This window comes from Silurus meridionalis, chromosome 21 (genome assembly GCF_014805685.1).
Source record: "Silurus meridionalis isolate SWU-2019-XX chromosome 21, ASM1480568v1, whole genome shotgun sequence".
NCBI classification, from domain to species: Eukaryota; Metazoa; Chordata; class Actinopteri; order Siluriformes; family Siluridae; genus Silurus; species Silurus meridionalis.
The window spans coordinates 18012473-18018310 of NC_060904.1; the positions used below are offsets into that span (position 1 = coordinate 18012473).

General features: G+C 41.1%; 2 protein-coding genes across 5 annotated transcripts in view; both read left to right on the plus strand.

The window, feature by feature from the left end:
- Nucleotides 1-342: 342 nt before the first annotated feature.
- Nucleotides 343-2944, plus strand: elp6 (elongator acetyltransferase complex subunit 6). 2 transcript variants are annotated; one of them, XM_046877583.1, is made up of 8 exons: nt 343-474; nt 621-678; nt 808-886; nt 1099-1169; nt 1387-1511; nt 1791-1983; nt 2130-2294; nt 2657-2944. In XM_046877583.1, the coding sequence occupies exons 2-8, from the start codon at nt 625-627 to the stop codon at nt 2777-2779; spliced, it is 810 nt and encodes a 269-aa protein (XP_046733539.1). In that variant the 5' UTR covers nt 343-474; nt 621-624; the 3' UTR covers nt 2780-2944. The 2 variants fall into 2 exon arrangements, with proteins under 2 accessions (XP_046733539.1, XP_046733540.1); XM_046877584.1 differs by having other exon boundaries at nt 405-473; nt 624-678.
- A 1125-nt stretch (nt 2945-4069) lies between these two features.
- LOC124403797 (SREBF chaperone) overlaps nt 4070-5838 on the plus strand; it is a 28057-nt gene continuing 26288 nt past the window's right edge. For 2 of the 3 annotated variants that reach the window (XR_006928952.1, XM_046877569.1), the window contains exons 1-2: nt 4070-4351; nt 5701-5745. The gene's annotated coding sequence lies outside the window, so the exon portion shown is untranslated. The remainder of the gene's footprint in view (nt 4352-5700; nt 5746-5838) is intronic. The other variant, XM_046877571.1, reaches the window with a different exon arrangement.

The window sequence follows — 5838 nt, forward strand, 5'->3', positions numbered from 1 at the left end:
GTAGTTAATCAGGCAGCAGACGTTGGAGACTTTTTCTAGGTTTAAGCTTTTTATTCATTCTCTTTATTTTACATTAAAACAAACAAAACACTCCAATCTGCTGAAATTGTTGAGATGTACTGTATACAGATGGATGCTTAAATGCAGAACTGTTTTTGCAACCTTCAGTCCTGAGACTGTTTATATTAATTACGGTCCAAATTCATCCACAAAGTTCTTGATCGTAATCATAAAAGTCCCTGTGAATGAGTTGTTACTCGTATTAATATGTACTGTGTTAAAAAGTAATCAACAAATTCTGACCAATCAGAATCCAGCATTCAGAGGCGCCTTGCTGTACTGCTTTGCTGCAGTTTCAGAAATGACCAGTAGGTGGCAGCGGAGAGTTTGTGGAAAATACTAACGCTGAAGAAGAAGAATTAGGAAGTGACAAGCGTGGGCTTATATTTACAGACTGACTTTTATCATTCACAGGTACAATATAATATATATACCGATTTATTTTTATTTGTGTTTTTAATATTCACAATAAAACGAATTTTATTTATTGTGTGTGTGTGTGTGTGTGTGTGTGTGTGTGTGTGTGTGTGTGTGTGTGTGTGTGTGTGTGTGTGTGTAAGTACGATGTTTGCAGACCTGAACAGCATTCTCAACACCAGCCCTGATGACGTCAGACAGGTACATCAACCCCTGGTCCTACTTTTTATTCATGGATATTATAATACCGATTAATTCTTATTATTATTAATGACTGTGTGTGTGTGTGTGTGTGTGTGTGTGTGTGTGTGTGTGTGTGTGTGTGTATAGAGGGAATTTATCCTGCTGTCTGACAGGAAGGCAGATGCATCCTTCCTCATCCATCACTTCCTCAGCTTTTACCTGAAGGGTGAGTGGAACAATAAACATTAAAAACAACAAGGATCAGTGGTGTATGTGTGTGTGTGTGTGTGTGTGTGTGTGTGTGTGTGTGTGTGTGTGTGTGTGTTGTTGTTGTTTGAGAGTTACTGTGTGTTGTGTAGTATGTGTTCAAGACAAACACTCAGTTTAACACGAACCATGTTGTGTTGTCTGTGTTGTTGTTTGTTGTTTGTCATCCAGCTGGCTGTAAAGTGTGTTTTGTGGGTCTGGTGCAGTCGTTTAGTCACTACAGCGCCGTGGCTCAGAGGCTGGTGAGGAGAAACTTCATCTCATTTCCCAGGGTTTTAAAAAGGCAATATTTTATACTGATCATATTTATATATATATATATGTGTGTGTGTGTGTGTGTGTGTGTGTGTGTGTGTGTGTGTGTAAAATATATCTCATCATGGCAACACGATTTATCTTTTCATTACTTATCTACTGTGTGTGTGTGTGTGTGTGTGTGTGTGTGTGTGTGTGTTACAGGGAGTAAACCTGGTGCAGGCGAGACAGAAAGGTCAGCTGGTTTTTGTTGAGGCTCTGAAGGCTTCGGCTGCGGTGATGTTTAGTGAGAGCACTGATGATGCAGCACAGATGTTTGATTATCTCAGGTCTCTCTCTCTCTCTATCTCACACACACACACACACACACACACACACACACACACACACTCTTCCTCTGTGCGTATCTTTAGCTCCTTTTACTGCTGGAGTTTTTCTGCTTATTCATCTTAGTATATAACTCTCACTGTCTGATTATCTGCCTCTCTGTCTAATCTATCTGTCCAGCTGTCTGTCTGTGTGTCCAACTGTCTAATCTATCTGTCTAGCTGTCTGTCTTTTTACATGGTGTGTGTGTGTGTGTGTGTGTGTGTGTGTGTGTGTGTCAGGTCCCCAGTCCCAGAGCTCAGAGCTCTGTTTGAGAGTGTGTGTGCGTCTCTGATTCAGGCGGAGGCAGACTCGAGCGCCCCCCCGGTGCTGATCGTGGATGATGTGAGTGTGTTGTTGAGTTTGGGCGTCAGCGTCCGAGCCGTCCTGGACTTCACACATTACTGTCAGGCCAACATCTGCTCCCGGCTCCAGGTGTGTGTTCACACACACACACACACACACACACACACACACACACACACACAGAGTTGAGATTCTATGTAAATAGCGGTTGAATGTGAGCTGCTAACAACAGCTTGTGTGTTTGTGTGTGTGTGTGTGTGTGTGTGTGTGTGCAGGGTTGTGTTGTAACTCTGGTGCGATGTGACGATGATGATGAAGATGAAGATGAGGATGATGATGAGAGCTCCAATCGTCTCCTTCGGGCTCTGAGTCATCAGTGTACTCTGTCCCTGCGTGTGGAGGGGCTTCAGACCGGTTACTGCAGGGACATCCACGGCCAGGTACACACACACACACACACACACACACACACACACACACACACAGCCAGTAGTGCACTTTACAGATTTATATTAATAATTCTGCACTCAATAAAAGAATGTGTAATAGTTTCCATAGCAACAGACTGTCAGGAAATGAGATTAGAATCGATGATCTGGTGTAGTTTTCTGTAATTTGTTTAATGGAAGGAGTCTCCAGTGTCAGAGCGAGGAACAGTCTGAGGTAAAGCTGTAGCCGTTTCTCATTAACTAGAACACTTTTAATAACTGCAAAGGAAAAAAAGCATTAAAAAGTGCGGCGTCTCGTCGGTTAATGGACAAGGTCAATACACGTCATCACTTCATCACGTGATGTTTTTCAGGTGGAGATTTGGTGGAGAGGAACAGGAGAGGACGTCCAGAGTCAGAGGAGGCTCTTTCAGTACAAAGTTTACGACAAAAGTGTGTCCTTCTTCGCCCCGGGAACCTCGAGCGCCGTTCTCTAACAGCGCACAGTGATGGACTGATGATGATTTAGGATTCGGACTCTGATTCCTCTCGAACAAAAACTGTTCTTATAAACATATGTGTTCCTGCACATTTGGACGCTGTGTGTGCTGCGCCTCATCGTGGTGTTCATGACTGATTAAATTAAAGATTAAAAGATTTTTAATTGTTTTGGATTCTTTAAAGTGGCGGCCGTGCAGTTCTGACCTTCATCATGACGTCACGTCTACAGAAATCATCAGTATTATAGAGAAGTGCAGTAGATCAGAGCTGCATCACACACAGGATCTCATACAGTCACAATGAACATCATCACTAAAGCAACAAACACAATGATCACAATTCAACACGTCTCCTTTCACTGGAGCCACAACTGGACCTCCACATACATCACACACACACACACACACACACACACACACACACACACACACACACCTCCACATACATCATCTCCAGCAGCAGCATTGATATTCACCTCGTCACACACACACACACACACATATACATCATCTCCAGCAGCAGCATCGATATTCACCTCGTCACATCACCCCGGGGTTCCTGCGTTTTTTCAGTGCACTAAAGTTTTCCCTGAAAGGAAAATTGTGTGTTTTTGTGCAAATTCTACAGGAAAGAAAAATATCACCTGTTCATGAAAAAGCGTAAACTGTTATGAACTGTTTTGGTGGCCCTTTTCTCCCGATGTCCAGCTTTTCCTGAGAAAGTCCTTCTTGTAAATGTTTTATAAGTGTATCTGAGACCAAATCATTTTCATCTCCTCTGTCAGTGGTTGAGGGATTAAAAACCCTATTAAATCCACACCAATATATTTGATCTTGTGCAGTTTGCTAGAGATGTGGACTGTGAGCTCTGACTAGTGTGTCCTCTGATCGATTGAAGGACATGAAAATGTTATTGGACGCCTGCTAGACGGACACGATGTCGCCAAATCGACGTCTGATTGGTTAAAGCAGCAGCTTCAAGCAGCATGTTCAGGGCAGATTTCTGAGACCCTGAAAACACTGCTGAAATCTGATTATATAGAAATATAAATGTGAAACTCGTGTAAGCAGCGTGAGAAAAAGAGAAAAGCTCTCAGGAATAATTAATCACATATGCAAAGGAAAGAAATGGATTCAAATGTAGGTCAGTGATTTTGATTATAAATGTGTTTAGGTCTTGATGGTCCTGATGTTCCTCCTCAGCAGTTCATTAATGAACCAATTTGTTTTTTTCCCCCACAGTTTAAAAGATCCCAAGTTGTAGTTTCTCCTAAAGTATGTGGAGATTGAATGTGGAAGCACCTGATCCTGTGGAATGATCCGCCTGTGTGTAAATGCCCACACGATGGTGCAGTTTGTGAGGGTTGGAATGATGGAGGGTTGAAGTTGAGGGTTCATGTCTCACACACACACACACACACACACACACACACACACAGAGCTAACATGAATCTGTCAAAATAGTGCACCGAGTTCTGGAAAACCCTGTTACACACACAAAACAACCGCAGCTTTTGTGAAATTGCGAAACAAATCGCTTACAAAAGAGGAAAAGAATCTTTTTCTGGGGTAAGTGAAGATTTCATGAAGTTTATATCCTCAAATGTTAATGTTTTTTTGTCGCCTCAGAGCTTCTGCAGGTCTGGAAAGCATGAGCTGGAAAAGCCTTGCTAGCTGTGTTAGCCGTGAGTTTCTCAAAATGTGCTCATTAATTAAAAGAAACGTGTGTAACTTTATAAATCTTTATTGGCTAATAAATAAAGGTTAATTCGCACATTCCGGGGTTGGAGGTAAATAGTAAAAGAACTGAATACTCTTTTATACACTGCGGTTTGTTACTAGCCGGCTAGTGGTTTTATGCTAGCTAGCTTAACTAGCCACTACCATGGGAACGGATTTCATAATGAATGAATGGATGTTGATTTATTATCATTTTATTACTTTTAAAATACAAAAGATCATTTTTTAATTCTATTAAGGTTAAAAAAACTATATTTAATGATATATTTGTGTGGTGTGTTTTTTTTTTTTATGCTGTCGGATTTGCTCAGAAATGACCAGAATAAATCATCAATAAACCCTGATTAACTTTTTATATTATTATTATTATTATTATTATTATTATTCGAGTATTTTATTTATTCGCTGATAAATATGTGAATGTCTGTTGTGATTGCTTTCTGATTGCGTCATCAGGTTTATTTCAGGAGGGAAAAAACCCGAAGGTGGAAAACCTGGTGCTCAGGTTGATATAACGCGTTAATAACGCTTTAATACCGCGCTTATGGACGTGTATGGAGTGTGTGTTGTGTGTAGGGATGAAACGCAGGGTGTGTGTTGGGGCTGTGGAGCGTTTTATTCCCCTGTCGCCCCTTTTTTATTTTATTATTATTATTATTTACATTTATGAACAAATGTCTGATCAACACCACCTTTACTACTGAAAACAAAAAACGCATGATTATTTACTCCAAAACATCACTGAGGGATGTGTGTTTGGTGCTAAACTCCGTCTGGAATACTTTTTTTTTTTTTTTTTTACACACACACACACACACACACACACACACACACACACACACGGCACTATAACACCCACATGGTGAAACAGACTCCTGTTCATGGTGTTTTTTTATAGAAGTGAATGTTCTCCGTCTCTGCTAAGTTCTTTAAGCAGGCGAGAACCTGAGCTCAGGTCTAGGGTGAAGTCACCTTGATCCGATCCGATCCGATCCCGAATCTGATTCTGAGCGAATAAAGTGATTTTCTGCGTGTACATGTGCATTATATATCCTTTATTCGTTCCTCAAAGAAAAGGACATGGCGTAATGTTTTTGGTGCATTCGTAAACGTTCATTGCGTAACCTTCTGTCTTGTGTGTGTGTGTGTGTGTGTGTGTGTGTGTTGTGTTGGAACAGGACCACTGTAGTGTGGAATGTAGAAGGGCGTAGATCAGAGTAGAGGTGTGTATGACTTAGTTTTTTTCTCGTTCTGCCGGATTTCTGACCAGAAAAAAAGAAAAACAAGATGTGTGTGTGTGTGTGTGTGTGTGTGTG